Source organism: Scyliorhinus canicula, chromosome 19 (genome assembly GCF_902713615.1).
Source record: "Scyliorhinus canicula chromosome 19, sScyCan1.1, whole genome shotgun sequence".
In the NCBI taxonomy this organism is placed as follows: domain Eukaryota; kingdom Metazoa; phylum Chordata; class Chondrichthyes; order Carcharhiniformes; family Scyliorhinidae; genus Scyliorhinus; species Scyliorhinus canicula.
The window spans coordinates 58,131,928-58,150,571 of NC_052164.1; the positions used below are offsets into that span (position 1 = coordinate 58,131,928).

Consider the following 18,644-nt stretch of genomic DNA (forward strand, 5'->3'; position numbering starts at 1 on the left):
AAAGCCCCGAGTCACCATATTCCCGTACCAGCCTCCCCGAACAGGCGCCGGATTGTGGCGACTCGGAGCTTTTCACAGTGATTTCATTGAGGCCTACTTGTGACAATAAGCGATTATTATTATATTTGCTGCCTGTACGGGGAGGCCGGTATGGGAATTGAACCCACGCTGCTGGTCTTGTTCTGCATTACAAGCCAGCTGTTTCGCCCACTGTGCTAAACCAGCCCCTAGATTATTATGGACCAGCTGTTTGAATATTGCTCATCTACTGATCTGTCCCTTTAGCTTGTTTAACTAGTTCACCTTCAACAGCTCCTCTCTCATACCACTTTCATTGCCCGTTTTTAAGTTAGAGACACTGGTTATGGACCTATGGTGTTCACCCTCAAACTGTATCTGGAATTCTATCATATTGTGGTCACTGCTCCTGAGGGGATTCTTAATCCTTCTTCATGATACAAAACCAAATGTAAAAATAGCCCGTTCCCGGGTTGGTTCCATAATGTACTGCTTTAAAAAGCAATCCCTGATGCACTTCACAAATTCTTCTATGCTACCCATGCTGATTTGGTTTGTCCAATCGATTTGCAGATTACACGAAGCGGCAGGAAGGATGTATCGCCGCATCAAAAAGAGCTGGACAGACAGGTACCCTCTCCCCTGGGGTTAGAGGGGGGCGTGAACTGGAAGGCAGCCTTGGCCGAGGTGGTGAGGGAGCAGCTGCAGGCAATCAAGGCAGAGTTGAAAGCGGACGGAGAGGCCGCAGTACAGACAGCAGTGGCCAGGGCCATGTCAGGGGTGCAGCAGGCTCTGACCTGATTGGAGGAGAAAGTGGATGCCCAAGGGGAGAAACTGGCAGCCCATGAGGCAACCATTAAAGAGCTGGAGAAAGCAGCGACCGACATGAGCGACCGGGTCACGGCCCTGGAGAGGGAAGTGGCGAAAACTGGGTGCAGCACAGGGGAGCCTGAAGGGCAGGGTAGACGACCAGGAGAACAGCTCGAGAAGGCAAAATGTTAAGATAGTGGGCCTGCCAGAGGGGATCGAGGGCAGAAACCCCACAACATTCGTGGCTGCGTTGCTGGGCTCCTTAGTGGGGGGGGACACCTTTCCCACCCCACCGGAAATGGACAGAGCTCATCGGTCACTGCGCCCGAAGCCCAAGGAAGGGGAACAACCAAGAGCAGTCATAGCCAAAACTGCACCGGTACCGGGATAGGGAGACAATCCTGCGCTGGGCCAAGGAAAATAGAGCCTGCAAATGGAAAGGGCACGCCATCCGAGTCTACGAGGATCTTGGAGCGGACATAACTAAGAGACGGGCTGAGTTCAACAGAGCGAAAGCAGCCCTCTACAAGAGCAAAGTGCGTTTTGGTATGCTGTACCCAGCAAAACTCTGGGTCACATACCAAAACAAGGAATATTTCTTTACAGCCCCTGCTGAGGCGAATAGGTTCGTCGAGGAGCACGGGCTGGAAAAACGCCATGGGAGGTAGGGACGAGGGGCCCATGGCAAGGAGAAACGACATGCTGACGGGGGGGGGGGGGAGGGGCGAGGCAAAGCCAGCCCCCTCCCCCCCGGCAGGAACACCCAGAACAAAAAACAACCCACTGCCCAAGGGACCGCTCCAGGTGGGAGGCCAGGCCCCAGCACGAGGGAACGGGAGTATTGGAGAAGGGAGAGGAGAAGCGGGACAGCAACCTCCGAGAGGGGAGCCACTGTGCTAGCAGGAAAGCTAGCGACGGGGGCATGCAACAAAGCAGGGCCGCAGCGCACCCCCAACAGGGGGGAAGGCGCCAGGCAGGGGAGGGGGGGGATCACCCATCAAAGTCGGGAGAGCAAATGGGGACAGGAATAGGGGATAGAGGGCAAAGGAGGGGTATACAGGGGAGGGGGGAAAAGGGAGAGAGCGGGGGGGGGGGCCCTCGGGGTGCGAGAGACCAGGGAGGGGAAACGCAGGGACAAAGGGACAAAAGAGGCCAGAAAAGGACCAGGACCACAAAGTGCCACAAACAAGGGCTCGAAACAGGGAACCGCTGCAAGCACCCACCCAGTACGGTCTGTGAGCGAAGGGGCCCCCCCGGAGTGCAGGGGACTACCCGCGTGGCGGACACACAGTGGACGGCCATGGCGGGTGCCCCCGGGACAAGGGGAAACCCCGGAGCGCAGAGACCAGACCGCATGGGGAGAGCAGTGATAGTGGCCATCCTGGACGGCCCCCGAACAAAGGGAAACCCCGGAGGGCAGGGGCTCGTCCACCAGACAAATATGGTTAATCCACAGGAACGAAGGGGCAGAAGCCCCCCACCAGGATAGTCACCTGGAACGTAAGGGGACTTAACGGCCCAGTGAAGAGATCTAGAGTCCTCACCCACCTCAGAAATATGAGGGCCGACATAGTCTTCCTCCAAGAGACGCACCTGAGGGAGCAGGACCAACTGCGGGTAAGAAAGGGCTGGGTGGGACAAACCTATCATTCCTGTTACGGGACAAGGGCCAGGGGGGTGGCGATCCTGAGTGGCAAGAGGACAATGTTTAGGGCGACAAAGACGGTTACAGACCCAGGGGGGGCGGTATGTCATGGTCAGCGGGGCCCTGGATGGGGCGCCGGTAGTTCTAGTCAACGTGTACGCGCCCAACTGGGACGACACGAGCTTCATCCAAAAGACCATGGCAGAAATCCCGGACATAGCGACGCACCGACTAATCATGGGGGGGGACTTCAACTGTGTACAGGATCCAAAGACGGACAGATCAAACCCCAGAACGGGGGAAAACCTAAATCGTGGCAAGGGAACTCAGTCACTATATGGAGCAGATGGGAGCAGTGGACCCCTGGAGATTCGCCCACCCGGGGGAGAAAGAATTCTCTTTCTTCTCCCCAGTACACAACGTGTTCACCAGAATTGACTTCTTTGTGGTGGGGAAAACGGTGCTTCCAGGGATAGACAAGGTGGAATACTCCGCAATTGTGATATCAGACCACGCCCCACACTACATGGACGTGTGGCTGGAGACGGGAAGGGCCCAGCGCCCCACATGAGGCTGGACGGTGCCTTACTAGCTGACAAGGCCTTCAGCGAAAGGATAGCGCGGGCCATAGCGGAATACACCGAGAACAACCAAAACGGGGAGGTCTCATCCTCCACGTTCTGGGAAGCGCTTAAGGCCGTACTAAGAGGGGAAATCATTGCCTACAAAGCGCAAAGAGATCGGGAGGAAAGGGTGGCTAGACAGAAGCTGGTCGACTCCATACTGGAGGTAGACCGTAAATACTCCGAGGCCCCGACCGTAGAGCTCCTGGCGGAGAGAAAAGAATTACAAAGGAACTTTGACCTGCTCTCCACCAGGAAAGCAGTACACCACACCGCCAGGCACGCGGGGCCCCTGTACGAACACGGAGACAAAGCCAGCCGCCTGTTGCACACCAGCTGAGAAAGCAGGCAGCCAGCAGAGAAATTGCGCAAATCAGAGGTACCAGAGGCACGTGGGAAACAGAACCAGAGAGGATTAACGAAACCTTCAAGGCCTTCTACCAAGAGCTGTACACCTCAGAGCCCCCAACGGGGAAGGCTGGGATGAACCGGTTTCTTGATGGACTGGACATACCAGTCGTGGGAGAGGGCAGAAAACGGGATCTGGAAGCACCACTAGCACTGGGAGAGATCATGGAGAGCATTAGCTCCATGCAGACGGGGAAGGCGCCGGGAGCCGGACGGATTCCCGGCGGACTTCTACAAAAATTCACGACAGCGCTGGCCCCGCAACCTGCGGGAGATGTTCACAGACTCGCTAGCTAGGGCACACTGCCACCACGTTAGCACAGGCCTCAATCTCGCTGATACCTAAGAAAGACAAAGACCCAACGGAATGTGGGTCATACAGACCCATATCTCTGCTGAACGCAGACGCCAAAATACTGGCCAAAATCCTAGCCAAAAGGCTAGAAGACTGTGTACCTGAGGTGGTCACAAAGGACCAGACGGGCTTCGTCAAAGGTAGACAGGCTTACCGCGAACATCAGGCGCTGCTGAACGTGATAATGACCCCCTCCGGGGAGAGAACACAAGAGGTGATGGTCTCCCTGGACGCAGAAAGGCCTTCGACAGAGTCGAATGGAAATACCTCATAGAGGTACTGGAGCGGTTCGGGCTTGGAACAGGGTTCACCGCTTGGGGTAAAGCTCCTATACAACGCTCCCATGGCGAGTGTACGGACCAACAATACCAACTCCCAATAGTTCCAGCTGCACAGGGGCACCAGACAAGGATGCCCACTGTCCCCGCTGCTGTTCGCACTAGCAATCGAACCGCTAGCAATTGCGCTCAGGGCAGCAAAAATTGGAGGGGGATCCGAAGGGGAGGTAGAGAGCACAGAGTCTCACTCTATTGCGGATGATCTGCTCCTCTATATCTCGGACCCACAAAGCAGCATGGACGGAATCATCGCGCTCCTGAAAGAGTTTGGAGCCTTCTCGGGCTACAAACTCAACATGAGCAAAAGTGAGATCTTCCCAGTACACCCGCAAGGGGGGGGGGGGGGGGGGGGGGGGGGGGCAGCACTAAAGGGCTGCCGTTCAAACAGGCCCGAAATAAATTCCGCTATGTGGGGATCCAAATAGCCCATGACTGGAAAGGGATCCACAAATGGAACCTCACCAGCCTGACGGAGGAAGTTAAAAAGGACCTGCAAAGATGGAACACACTCCCGCTCTCCCTCGCGGGGAGAGTCCAGACGATCAAAATGAACGTACTGCCCAGGTTCCTCTTCCTATTTAGATCCATTTCGATCTACATCCCAAGGCCTTTTTCAAAGCGCTGGACAAACATATCATGGCGTTCGTATGGGGGGGTAAAAATGCTAGGATCCCAAAGAAGGTCATACAAAAACAAAATCCAGGGGGGGGCTAGCCCTCCCGAATCTACAATTCTACCACTGGGCGGCAACAGCCGAGCGAGGTAAGGGGATGGATCCAGGAGCCAGAAGCCGAGTGGGTGCGTGCGGAGGAGGCCTCCTGCATGGGAACCTCCCTCCGGGCCCTCGCCACGGCAGCACTCCCATCCCCACCCAAAAAACACTCCACCAGCCCAGTGGTGACAGCCACCCTCCAATCCTGGAACCAACAGCGGCAGCAATTTGGCCTGTACAAAATGTCGGCAAGGCTCCCATCTGCAACAACCATAGGTTCAAAACCAGCACTGACTGACGCCACCTTCAAAAGGTGGAGGCAGGACGGGGGGACACTGACAGTCAGGGACCTATACACGGACGACAGGATCGCAACACTGGACGAACTGACAGAGAAATTTCAGCTAGCTGGGGGGAAGGAGCTACGGTACCTGCAGCTCAAAAACTTCCTACGAAAGGAGACAAGGACGTACCCACAACCGCCACAACAGACACTACTGGAAGACCTACTGGACGCAAGTATCCTAGAGAAAGGGAACTGTAGTGACATGTATGACCGACTGGTAGATAGGGACGACACCGTACTGGACGCAACAAGAAGGAAATGGGAGGACGACCTGGGGATGGAGATAGGGTGGGGACTCTGGAGCGAAGCACTGCATAGGGTCAACTCCACCTCCATGTGCGCAAGGCTCAGCCTGACGCAACTAAAAGTGGTACATAGAGCCCACTTAACAAGAAACCGTATGAGTAGGTTCTTCCCGGAGGTGGAGGACAGATGTGAGCGGTTGCCAAAGAGGCCCGGCCAACCACGCCCACATGTTCTGGTCTTGCCCCAGACTTGTGGAGTACTGGACAGCCTTCTTCGAGGCTATGTCCAAAGTGGTGGGGGTGAGGGTGGAGCCATGCCCGATAGGGCGGTCTTCGGGGTTTCAGACCAGCCAGATCTATTCCTGGGGAGGAGGGCGGACGCCCTTGCCTTTGCCTCCCTGATTGCCCGCCATAGAATCCTGTTTGGCTGGCGGTCAGCAGCACCACCCAGAGCTGCAGACTGGCTGTCCGACCTCTCGGAATCTCTCCAAATGGAGAAAATCAAATTCGCCATCCGAGGGTCGGACGGACGGCTTCCACAGAACGTGGGAGCCATTCATGCAACTGTTCCGGGACCTGTTTGTGGCCAACGTAAAATCTCCCATGATAATTGCAGTTCCCTTCAAACATGCCCTTGATATTTCCTCACTTATGCTCTGACCTGTTGAGAGGGTGCATTTTGGTGGTCTATAGACTACTTCCACCCTTGCCTTCCTTCCCCTGCTATTTATGATTTCAATCTAAACCAATTCTACATCACTACCCACTGCCTTTATATCACTGTTCCGAAACATTTCTTGATTAACAAGGTTACCAAGGGGAACGGCCCCTTCGACCTGTTCTTTTGGAACATTGTATACCCAGGAATATTGAGCATCCTGTTCTGGTCACCCTGCAACCATGTATCTGAAATAGTTAATACATCATACTGTTATGTTGCAAATTGCTTTCAACTCATCTATCTTGTTGTAAACGCTTCGTGCAAATAATCAAAATAATGCAAAATGCAGATCTCAATTTATGGAATAAAAATGAAACATCCACTGCTCTCTGCAGTTTGTATTAAAGTTCAGAGATCACATGGTGCCAGGTTTGATTCATTAAATCCTTGATCATTAAGAGACTATTTCTGAGTTTTTATCAAGTCGGATATTGGGCAGTCTCATAGTCTATTCGGCCTATGTCTTATTTGCGGAATGGTGTTTTTTTCTCTCTAATTCCACTGCACATTTACTCATGTGTGATTGAGGCAAGAGGTAATGGCAATGGGAGGTGGGATTTAGGAGTTTTCAAGCAAAGTCCAGACACCGCCTTTTCTGCCTTTCGGCAACGGCAACACATTCAGTTTTTCGATAGTAGCTTTCCTACGCTTTACTTGGGATCAATTTCAATGCTTCTTTCTGAACATTTTTGAGCTTGTTGACATGCTCTTTGGTAAACCCAGCATTCCAAACCGGGATTATGTATTCAGCAATGGGTCTTGTTTAACTGTTAAATGCAGTGAATAGGTCAGATTGAGATACATTATGATGCTTGAGTAGATGTAGTATGTGAAGTCTCCAGTTTGCTGCCTTAAGTGTTAAGTACTCTGAAATACTTGATAATCTCACTTGAAATCACTTTGAATATAGGTTTGTAATAGCGAGCATTTGTTGCGCAATCACAGCATTGTCCAAGTTGATGTGAAAAGGGATCACGGAACTCCACAATTCCATAACATTGCAGTTTTATGGTTCAGTCTCATATGATTCACTTCACATGTTGATTGCCTCTTGCATGTAAGATGTATTGCATTGATTACAGCACGCCAAGTGGATCAGCTCACCCACTTGCTGCATAGCGGTGAATAGATGTGGTAATACCAATACTTTGTATACGATGGAGCCTCGTCTGCTGTTAATCTTCTGTTTTGGTCTGCTTGATTGCCCTTCTGGCTTAATCCTTTGTGTATGTTTTACAGGACTCTGGATGCAACAAAACCGACGGCAGTTCCTGGGATAACAGCCAGTTTCTTTAGTTTGCTGCAGGAGATTTTGCTGGCAGAGGGAGAGGCAAGTGTGGCCGGGGTAAGTGGCAGAATAGTCATATCCCGAGTAACAGAAGCTTCTGGTTTAGTGTAGTTTGAAATTAGTCTTTTCACTCGCTCACTTGCTTTCTCTCTGTCCTCTTTTTCTCCGTTTCTCTCGCTTTCCCTCTGTCCCCCTCGCTTTCCCTCTGTCCCCCTAGCTTTCCCTCTGTCCCCCTCACTTTCCCTCTGCCCCCCTCGCTTTCCCTCTGTCCCCCTCGCTTTCCCTCTGTCCCCCTCGCTTTCCCTCTGTCCCCCTCGCTTTCCCTCTGTCCCCCTCGTTTTCCCTCTAACCCCCTCGCTTTCCCTCTGTCCCCCTCGCTTTCCCTCTGCCCCCTCGCTTCACCTCTGCCCCCTCGCTTTCCCTCTGTCCCCCTCGCTTTCCCTGTGTCCCCCTCTCTTTCCCTGTGTCCCCCTCGCTTTCCCTGTGTACCCCTCGCTTTCCCTCTACCCCCTCGCTTTCCCTCTGCCCCCCTCGCTTTCCCTCTGCCCCCCTCGCTTTCCCTCTGCCCCCCTCGCTTTCCCTCTATCCCCCTCGCTTTCCCTCTGCCCCCCTCGCTTTCCCTCTGCCCCCCTCGCTTTCCCTCTGCCTCCCTCGCGAGGTACGGTGCTGTTTCGGATAGTCGCTGCAGACCCGATGAGCTGAATGCCCTCCTTCTGCACTGTCGGGATTCCATGATCTCTCTCGCTCTCTCTCTGGCTTTCCCTCTCTCCCTCTCTGTTTTTCTCTGTAGCTTTCTCTCTCCCTCTCTCTCTCTCTCTCTCTCTCCATCTTTGACTTTTCTCTCTATCTCTGGATTTTTCTCAAAGAACAAAGAAAATTACAGCACAGGAACAGGCCCTTCTGCCCTCCCAGCCTGCACCGATCCAGATCCTTTATCTAAACCTGTCGCCTATTTTCCTACTTCCCTCTGTTCCCCGCCTGTTCATCTATCTGTCTAGATGCATTTTAAATGATGCTATCGTGCCCGCCTCTACCACCTCTGCTGGCAGAGCGTTCCAGGCACCCACCACCCTCTGCGTAAAAAACTTTCCACACACATCTCCCTTAACCTTTCCCCATCTCACCTTGAAATCGTGAACCCTTGTAATTGACACCCCCACTCTTGGAAAAAGCTTGTTGATATCCACTCTGTTCATACCTCTCATAATTTTGAGACCTTAATCAGGTCCCCCCTCAACCTCCCGTCTTTCCAACGAAAACAATCCTAATCTACTCAACCTTTCTTCATAACTAGCACCCTCCATACCAGGCAACATCCTGGTGAACCTCCTCTGCACCCTCTCTAAAGCATCCACATCTTTCTGGTAATGTGGCGACCAGAACTGCACGCAGTATTCCAAATGTGGTCTAACTAAAGTCCGATACAACTGTAACATGACCTACCAACTCTTGTACTCAATACCCCGTCCGATGAAGGCAAGCATGCTGTATGCCTTCTTGACCACTCTATTGACCTGCGTTGCCACCTTCAGGGTACAATGGACCTGAACTCCAAGATCTCTCTGTACATCAATTTTCCCCAGGACTCTTCCATTGACCGTATAGTCTGCTCTTGAATTGGATCTTCCAAAATGCATCACCTCGCATTTGCCTGGATTGAACTCCATCTGCCATTTCTCTGCCCAACTCTCCAATCTATCTATATTGTGTTGTATTCTCTGACAGTCCTCCTCGCTATCTGCAACTCCACTAATCTTAGTATCATCTGAAAACTTGCTAATCAGACCACCGCTACCTTTGTCCAGATCATTTATGTATATCACAAACAACAGTGGTCCAAGCACGGATCCCTGTGGAACACCAATAGTCACCTTTCTCCATTTTGAGACACTCCCCTCCACCACTACTCTCTGTCTCCTGTTGCCCAGCCAGTTCTTTCTCCATCTAGCTAGTACACCCTGAACCCCATGCGACTTCACTTTTTCCATCAACCTGCCATGGGAAACTTTATCAAATGCCTTACTGAAGTCCATATATATGACATCTACAGCCCTTCCCTCATCAATTAACTTTGCCACTTTCTCAAAAAGTTCTATTAGGTTTGTAAGACATGACCTTCCCTGCACAAAACCATGCTGCTTATCGCTGATTAGCCTCTTTTCTTTCAAATGTGAATAGATCCTATCCCTCAGTATCTTATCCAATAGTTTGCCGACCACTGACGTCAAGCTCACAGGTCTATAATTCCCTGGATTATCCCTGCTACCCTTGTTAAACAAAGGGACAACATTAGCAATTCTCCAGTCCTCTGGGACCTCACCCGTGCTCAAGGGGCAGCACGGTAGCATGGTGGTTAGCATAAATGCTTCACAGCTCCAGGGTCCCAGGTTCGACTCCTGGCTGGGTCACTGTCTGTATGGAGTCTGCACGTCCTCCCCCTGTGTGCGTGGGTTTCCTCCGGGTGCTCCGGTTTCCTCCCACAGTCCAAAGATGTGCGGGTTAGGTGGATTGGCCATGCTAAATTGCCCGTAGTGTCCTAAAAAAAGGGGGTGGGGTTAGGGGGGGGTAGTTGGGTTGCGGGTGTGGGGTGGATGCGTGGGTTTGAGTAGGGTGATCATTGCTCGGCACAACATCGAGGGCCGAGGGGCCTGTTCCGTGCTGTACTGTTCTATGTTCTATGTTCTAAGGATGCTGCAAAGATATCTGCTAAGGCCCCAGCTATTTTGTTCCTCGCTTCCCTCAGGAACCTGGGATAGATCCCACCTGGACCTGGGGATTTGTCCACCTTAATGCCTTTTAGAATACCCAAAACTTCCCCCTTCCTTATATCGACCTGACCTAGAGTATTTAAACATGCATCCCTAACCTCAACATCCGTCACGTCCCTCTCCTTGGTGAATACCGATGCAAAGTACTCATAAAGTTCTCTTTCTGGTTCTTTCCTCTGGCTCTCTCTCACTTTCTCTCTCTCTCCCTCGCTTTTGCTATCTCTTGCTCTCGCTCTTCTTCCCCCCACCTCCCACTTCTCACCCCTGGGTCCTCTTCCCTTTTTTCATCCTCGTCCTTTACCTCACAATTCTTTCCATTTACAGCCCCAACCTACTCCTCTTCTCTCACCAACCTGGTCCTCTGTTTGCCCTCCACCCTGTCCTGTTTTTCCACTTTCATCACTTCCCTCTCCTCTTCCTCCTACCCTCCCCATCTCTCCGTCTTACCCTCACCCTCTGCTCCTCCCCTCTCTTTCTGCAGCTCCACCCTTCTCATCTTCCACTCTCTATTGCCTTTTAATCTAATCTTGTTTTAGCTCAGCTTTATCCACTGCTGATATTTTGTTGTGATAGTGAGAGATGAGATTTCCATGAACAGGGAGCAGGGCACAGCGGCCGTCTCCATTCAGTCTTCACATGCAGTGTGATTTTCGTTTTACAGATTGAGGAGAAGGTGCTGGAGTGGCAAATCTCTGCTCCCAGTACGTTAAACTCTTGGTTCTCAGATGCCTCCAACTGGTCAGAACTGGTTCATTCTGCTCTCCGCTTCCTTTCTGGCGAATGTGGGAGTAAGTCTGATTTCTAAGTACCATTATATAATATTTAAAACACAATAGAAATTGCTCACTTTTGTTTCACCAATGAGTATGGGTAAGCTTTCTCTTGCTCGTCTATACTCATATTGATCCTTCTGGTTGGCTGACTTACCAACAGGTTTCAATCACAATTTTAGATCGTACCCTCTGCCTCCATTTTGTTTCTTTTATTTACTGTTTTCTTCTTGTTTCTTCACTTGGCATTTGACCGTTGCTATCTAGCCATTCACACCTCATCTGGACATGTCTTTTGTTTCTTCAACTTACACATTAGCATTCCCTTTGACCTTCCTCAATGCTTGTATTCCACTATCTCACCACTCTGAGTGAAGACATTTCTTCTGAATTCCTATTAGATTTCTTAGTGAGTTTGAAGGGCAGCACGCTAGCACAAGTGAATAGCACTGTGGCTTCACAGTGCCAGGGTCCCAGGTTCGATTCTCGGCTGGGACACTGTCTGTGCGGAGTCTGCTCGTTCTCCCCGTGTCTGCGTGGGTTTCCTCCGGGTGCTCTGGTTTCCTCCCACAGTCCAAAGACGTGCAGATTAGGTGGATTGGCCAAGCTAAATTGCCCTTAGTGTCCAAAAAGGTTAGGAGGGCTTATTGGGTTACGGGAATAGGGTGGAAGTGTGGGCTTAATGTGGGTCGGTGCAGACTCGATGGGCCGAATAGCCTCCTTCTGCACTGTATGTTCTATGTTATAATAATAATCTTTATTGTCACAAGTAGGCTTGCATTAACGCTGCAATGAAATTACTGTGAAAAGCCCTTAGTTGCCAAATTCTGGCTCCTGTTTGGGTATATTCAGAATTCAGAATGTCCAAATTATCTAACAGCACGTCTTCAGGACTTGTGGGAGGAAACCGAAGCACCAGGAGGAAACCCACAGGGGGAACATGCACACTCCACATAACCACTACCATGATCTGCCCCACAAGAGGAAATCCTCTCCATTGTACCGGGGAGGCATTGTGGCACAGTAGTTAGCAATGCCGCCTCACGTCTCCAGGGACCTGGATTCAATTCCTGCTTCGGGTGATTGTGTGGAGTTTGCACTTCCTCCCCCTGTCTGCGTGGATTTTCTCCGGGTGCTCTGGTTTCCTCCCACAGTCAAAAAAAGTGCATTTGATTGCACTTTTGGGCAGCACGGTAGCATGGTGGTTAGCATAAATGCTTCACAGCTCCAGGGTCCCAGGTTCGATTCCCGGCTGGGTCACTGTCTGTGCGGAGTCTGCACGTCCTCCCCGCGTGTGCGTGGGTTTCCTCCGGGTGCTCCGGTTTCCTCCCACAGTCCAAAGATGTGCAGGTTAGGTGGATTGGCCATGCTAAATTGCCCGTAGTGTCCTAAAAAGTAAGGTTAAGGGGGGGGTTGTTGGGTTACGGGTATAGGGTGGATACGTGGGTTTGAGTAGGGTGATCATGGCTCGGCACAACATCGAGGGCCGAAGGGCCTGTTCTGTGCTGTATTGTTCTATGTTCTATGATTGACCATGCTAAATTACCTTAGTGCCCAAAAGGTTAAGTGGGGTTATGGGGATAGGACAGAGACTTAGGCCGAGGTAGGGTGCTCTTTCAGAGGGTCGTTGGAGACTCGATGGGCTGAATGGCCTTCTACATTGTACGGATTCTTTGATAAAATCTTTCATAATGTTAAAAACCTTGATTAGTTCACACCTCAGCTTTCTTATTTCAAGAAAATGAGATCCAGGTTGTCAATCTTTTCCTGAGAGATGATTCTCGACAGGAGCGAGAGTAACAGGGTAGTTGTTATGGGGGACTTTAACTTTCCAAATATTGACTGGACATACTATAGTTCGAGTACTATAGATGGGTCAGTTTTTGTGCAGTGTGTGCAGGAGGGTTTTCTGACACAGTATGTAGACAGGCCAACAAGGGGCGATGCCACATTGGATTTGGTACTGGGTAATGAACCCGGCCAGGTGTTAGATTTAGATGTAGGTGAGCACTTTGGTGATAGTGATCACAATTCGGTTATGTTGACTTTAGCGATGGGCAGGGATAGGTATATACCGCAAGGCACGAATTATAGCTGGGGGAAAGGCAATTATGATGCTATTCGGCAAGATTTAGGATGTATAGGATGGGGAAGGAAACTGCAGGGGATGGGTACAATCGAAATGTGGAGCTTTTTCAAGGAACAGCTACTGCGTGTCCTTGCTAAGTATGTACCTGTCAGGCAGGGAGGAAGTTGTCGAGCAAGGGAACCGTGGTTTACTAAGGAAGTTGAAGCACTTGTCAAGAGGAAGAAGAAGGCTTATGTTAGGATGAGACATGAAGGCTCAGTTAGGGCACTTGAGAGTTACAAGTTAGCCAGGAAGGACCTAAAGGGAGAGTTAAGAAGAGCGAGGAGAGGGCATGAAAAGTCGTTGGTGGATAGGATCAAGGAAAACCCTAAGGCTTTCTATAGGTATATCAGGAACAAAAGAATGACTAGAGTAAGATTAGGGCCAATCAAGGATAGTAGTGGAATGTTGTGTGTGGAATCAGAGGAGATAGGGGAAGCGTTAAATGGATTTTTTTCGTCCGTGTTTACATCGCAGAAATCTGTTTTGGGGCCACCCCTGTTTGTCATTTTTATAAATGACCTGGAAGAGAGTGTAGAAGGATGGGTTAGTAAATTTGCAGGGGCAGCAGGGTAGCATGGTGGTTAGCATAAATGCTTCACAGCTCCAGGGTCCCAGGTTCGATTCCCGGCTGGGTCACTGTCTGTGTGGAGTCTGCACGTCCTCCCCCTGTGTGCGTGGGTTTCCTCCGGGTGCTCCGGTTTCCTCCCACAGTCCAAAGATGTGCGGGTTAGGTGGATTGGCCATGCTAAATTGCCCGTAGTGTCCTAATAAAAGTAAGGTTAAGGGGGGGGTTGTTGGGTTACGGGTATAGGGTGGATATGTGGGTTTGAGTAGGGTGATCATGGCTCGGCACAACATTGAGGGCCGAAGGGCCTGTTCTGTGCTGTACTGTTCTATCTATTCTATGACACGAAGGTCGGTGGAGTTGTGGATAGTGCTGAAGGATGTTATCGGTTACAGAAGGACATAGATAAGCTGCAGAGCTGGGCTGAGAGGTGGCAGATGGAGTTTAATGCGGAAAAGTGTGAGGTGGTTCTCTTTGGAAGGAGTAACAGGAATGCAGAGGACAGGGCTAATGGCAAGATTCTTGGTAGTGTAGATGAACAGAGAGATCTTGGCATCCAGGTACATAAATCCCTGAAAGTTGCCACCCAGGTTAATAGGGCTGTTAAGAAGGCATATGGTGTGCTAGCCTTTATCAGTAGGGGGATTGAGTTTCGGAGCCACAAGGTCATGCTGCAGCTGTACATAACTCTGGTGCAGCCGCTCCTGGAGTACTGCGTGCAGTTCTGGTCACCACATTATAGGAAGGATGTGGAAGCTTTGGAAAGGGTTCAGAGGAGATTTACTAGGATGTTGCCTGGTATGGAGGGAAGGTCTTACGAGGAAAGGCTCAGGGACTTGATGTTGTTTTCGTTAGAGAGGAGAAGGCTGAGAGGTGACTTAATAGAGACATATAAGATAGTCAGAGGGTTAGATAGGGTGGACAGTGAGAGTCTTTTTCCTCGGATGGTGATGACCAACACGAGGGGACATAGCTTTAAACTGAGGTGTGGTAGATATAGGACAGATGTCAGAGGCAGTTTCTTTACTCAGAGAGTAGTAGGGGTGTGGAACGCCCTGCCTGCAACAGTAGTAGACTCGCCAACTTTAAGGGCATTTAAGTGATCACTGGATAGACATATGGATGAAAATGGAATAGTGTAGGTCAGATCGGCTTCAGATGGTTTCACAGGTAGGCGCAACATCGAGAGCCGAAGGGCCCGTACTGCGCTGTAATGTTCTATATACACACATTTGTGGTATCAGTCGTGTGCCGTCTGCAGTACCTCTACATCCTTTATATATTATGGTGACCATAACTGTATAGAATGTAGATGTTCGAATGGTGCTTAAAAGTTGGTCAAGCAAGATTTCCCCTTTTGAAATCCGTATTGACTATTCATTGTTATACTTCTCATTTCTTGACTTTCTTTCATTCTCTCCTTTAATAAGGATTCCAGTATTTTTCCTACCCTGATGTTAAGCTGACTGGTCTGTAATTCTCTGGACGTGTGCTGTTCCCGATCTTAAATTAAGAAATTACTTTGTCCAGTCATCTGGCATTACATTCATTTCTAACAAATTAAATATGAGTAGTGATGCCTCTGCTATCTCTTCCCGAGATAGCAACACGTTAGGACAGTGGTTAGCACTGTTGCTTCACAGTCCCAGGGTCGACTCCCGGTTTGGGTCACTGTCTGTGCAGAGTCTACACGTTCTCCCCTTGTCTGCGTGGGTTTCCTCCGGATGCTCCAGTTTCCTCCCACAGTGTGGGGCAGCAGGGTAGCATGGTGGTTAGCATAAATGCTTCACAGCTCCAGGGTCCCAGGTTCGATTCCCGGCTGGGTCACTGTCTGTGTGGAGTCTGCACGTCCTCCCCCTGTGTGCGTGGGTTTCCTCCGGGTGCTCCGGTTTCCTCCCACAGTCCAAAGATGTGCGGGTTAGGTGGATTGGCCATGCTAAATTGCCCGTAGTGTCCTAATAAAAGTAAGGTTAAGGGGGGGGTTGTTGGGTTACGGGTATAGGGTGGATACGTGGGTTTGAGTAGGGTGATCATGGCTCGGCACAACATTGAGGGCCGAAGGGCCTGTTCTGTGCTGTACTGTTCTATGTTCTATGTTCTATGTACAGATGTGCAGGTTAGGTGGATTAGCCATGCTAAATTGCCCTTCGTATTCAAAAAGGTTGGACTGGATTACAGGGATAGGGTGGAGGTGTGGGCTTGGATCGGGTGCTCTTTCCAAGGGCCGATGCAGACTCGATGGGCCGAATGGCCTCCTTCTGCACTGTAAATTCTCTGATTTAAAAAAAAATTGATGTATTTGATCCAGACCGCCCCTCTGAGTGTTGTTAATTTATTCAATGCATCTTTTTAACATTTTAAATGCTCCTATCTCATTCATCTCGCCATTCGATGTTCTACCAACCCATTCTAGCTCCCTGCTAAATACTGAGGTGAAATAATTATTTACTATTTCTGTTATCTCTCTGATATTACCTGCTTTATTATCCTGCCTTTATCCGTCAAGACAGGGATTCAATCCCAGCCTTTTTTATTGACGGGCTGGTAAAATATCTTATTTGTTTTATTTCCCTTGATAATTTAATTTCATATGTTCCTTTTCTCTTAATTGCTTTTTTTTTTTACATCACTCCTAATCCCTTTGCATCATTTACTCCTCTGCTCCCTATGTACTTAGTGTTTGTTTATTTTCTAATCCTCAGTTGTTCCATTATGTCAATGTTCATCCATGGAGTCTCAGTCATTTTGAGTGTGACCTTTGCTTGTAGAAATGCTTTGGTGATGATGCCTGATAATGTAACTTGATTTCACACAGGTGGAATGTCTGCGCTTCCCCCCAACTTTGCACCATATGTAAACTGCACAGAGCGAGGCCAGCAGTGGAAGTGGATTGGTGAGTCAGGGATAGGCTACTACCATCTGGGAGAAGTGTGTTATCGCTTATATGAGGGAGCTGAATGGCTACTCGTTTTCCCGTTTTCCTTTATAGCAGCTCATTGTGTCTCACAGAAATCTCTCAAGGTATTTCACACCCACATTGCCGTTGAAGTACTATCCTTGCATCGAAGATTGTTAATGTGCCCCAGAACGGATGAACAATAGACGCAGGGAGCTCTGCAATACTTCTAACTTCATCGCACCATCTTCCATTTGTCATCACAAGTGAAGTTTCATTACTTGTGTTTGCCTGATTAGTAATAAAAGTGAGCATTGCTCTTTGACCCTTGAGTTGCTATGGCAGGTGGAATGTTCCAAATTTCAGACAGGAGACATAAAGGTTAGGATGCAAGAGGCCATGTTATAAAATGGTAGCAAACAGGATTCTCAGATTTTTACATGGCCATTGTACATGAAGACAAGGAAAGTAGATGAAATTATCCAAAACTCTGGAGTGTTGCAGGAAGGATATTCGAGTCAGTGGCAGAGTGTTGCAAAGATTCACGAGAAAGGCAGCAACAATAAGATGTTAGTTTTGAAAAAGACAGGAATTGTAACTTAATTTTTCATTGGAATAGGAAAAACTTGGGGGAACTAATACAGGGTTCAAAAATCTTCCATGACTTTGAAGGGGCTATTTCTGGCTCGTAAATCAGTAACGAAGGGGGACAGAGGGAGGATTATCACGAGAAGAATGAAGTTAGAAATGTTTCAGAGTTACTAGAATATGAAACTTATTCAGTGATTGAGGCTAATATCCTATCCCAATATCCTATCGCAACTGTCTGCCCCAATGACAATATGCGAAATACAGGATAAAAGCAAATTACTGCGGATGCTGGAATCTGAAACCAAAAAGAAAATGCTGGAAAATCTCAGCAGGTCTGGCAGCATCTGTAGGGAGAGAAAAGAGCTAACGTTTCGAGCCCAATGACTCTTTGTCAAAGCTGCATGTAACCTCCAGGATTACAGGTACCTTCATGCTATATAACATTCTTCCAACTGCTGCTCCCGCCGCATCCTGAAAGCCACACTCAATGACGTGCGCCACCACATGAAGACACTCGACATCTCTCTCCAGCAGCACCATCTTACACTCTCTCAAAGCTGTCCCTGTTCCCAGTTTCATTTCATCCTTCGCATCATTCAACACCTTAACAAGAACCTTTTCCTGTTTCTTGCAGATGTTAAGGAATGCGAGCTTCAACAACTCATCAACACCACTGCCCATCCTAGACCCTCCACCAGTCACAATCCCTCGTACCCCATGTCTCCCATCCTGGGCCGTCCACCAGTCCCAATCCCTCATACCCCATTTCTTCCAGCCTTAGCCCTTGACGCATGTTCACCATACCCTCCGACCTTCCCCTGTCTGAGACTGTTCTCAGCAAAGGACTTAGCTTTGTACCCTTACGTCCCCAGCTCAATGAATTCCGGGCTCGACATGATGTTGAACTCTTCTTTCGTCGCCTTCGTCTCCATGCCCACTTCTTTGGGCAAGAATCCTCCCCCCGTTCCACTGATCCTTTCATGTGCCTCCAACATTCTGCCTCCAAGTGGACCCCCCTGCCGGGACAATTGCCTGCCCTTGATCTTTTCATTGAGAACTGTCAACAGGACATTGGCCGTCTTAATTTTTCTGCCCCCCTCACCCATTCCAACCTCTCTCCCTCCGAACTTTCTGCTCTTCACTCCGTCAGGTCTAACCCCGACTTTGTCATCAAACCTGCCGACAAAGGGGGTGCTGTTGTCGCCTGGTGCGCTGACCTCTACCTTGCAGAGGCCGTGCGCCAACTCGCAGATACTTCCTCTTACCTCCCCCTGGACCATGACCAGAGCACTGAATATCAAGTCAGCTTTGATAAAGAGTCATTGGACTCGAAACGTTAGCTCTTTTCTCTCCCTACAGATGCTGCCAGACCTGCTGAGATTTTCCAGCATTTTCTTTTTGGTTATGTGAAATG

At 49.7% G+C, this 18,644-nt stretch overlaps 1 protein-coding gene across 4 annotated transcripts in view; it reads left to right on the top strand.

Moving 5' to 3' along the window:
* Positions 1 to 18,644, top strand: part of nfrkb (nuclear factor related to kappaB binding protein) — a 146,311-nt gene that overhangs the window by 56,081 nt on the left and 71,586 nt on the right. For 3 of the 4 annotated variants that reach the window (XM_038779406.1, XM_038779404.1, XM_038779405.1), the window contains exons 10-12: positions 7,461 to 7,566; positions 10,939 to 11,065; positions 16,559 to 16,636. In XM_038779406.1, the coding sequence (XP_038635334.1) occupies positions 7,461 to 7,566; positions 10,939 to 11,065; positions 16,559 to 16,636 (311 nt within the window). The remainder of the gene's footprint in view (positions 1 to 7,460; positions 7,567 to 10,938; positions 11,066 to 16,558; positions 16,637 to 18,644) is intronic. The other variant, XM_038779407.1, reaches the window with a different exon arrangement.